General features: G+C 47.5%; 1 protein-coding gene across 1 annotated transcript in view; it reads right to left on the bottom strand.

The window, feature by feature from the left end:
- Nucleotides 1–396, bottom strand: part of Prim1 (DNA primase subunit 1) — a 17,452-nt gene that overhangs the window by 6,155 nt on the left and 10,901 nt on the right. Inside the window, exon 8 of the mRNA XM_031349465.1 lies at nt 123–261. Coding sequence (XP_031205325.1) covers nt 123–261 — 139 coding nt within the window. The remainder of the gene's footprint in view (nt 1–122; nt 262–396) is intronic.

Here is a 396-nt window from a genome sequence, read left to right as displayed (position 1 = left end):
CTCGAACTCAGAAATCCACCTGCCTCTGGCTCCCAAGTGCTGGGATTAAAGGCGTGCGCCACCACCGCACGGCCAAAACAAACATTTTTCCTTCAGTTTTCCCTGCTTTGTTTGTCCTGTACCTGTCTTAGGATGAACACTAAAAGGGCTCTTCAGTAAATGATTGACTCCTTTGCTGACGTTGATATCCAGGCGTGGGAAACAGTACTGGAGCATGATTTCCCATTCTAGCCAGGGGCCACACTTATCATTCTTGATATTCTAAAAGCAGATGTGAGACCACCATGAGAATCAGAAGGAACAGTCCTAACTCGGTCGGGAGCTGTGTTGATATTGGTAAACACAGACCCAGTGCTGGGTGATATTGGTAAACACAGACCCAGTGCTGGGTGATAT

The sequence above is a fragment of the Mastomys coucha genome, unplaced genomic scaffold (genome assembly GCF_008632895.1).
Source record: "Mastomys coucha isolate ucsf_1 unplaced genomic scaffold, UCSF_Mcou_1 pScaffold4, whole genome shotgun sequence".
Taxonomy (NCBI): Eukaryota; Metazoa; Chordata; class Mammalia; order Rodentia; family Muridae; genus Mastomys; species Mastomys coucha.
Note: the sequence above shows the minus strand (reverse complement) of the source record. Positions and strands in the feature narration are given on the sequence as shown.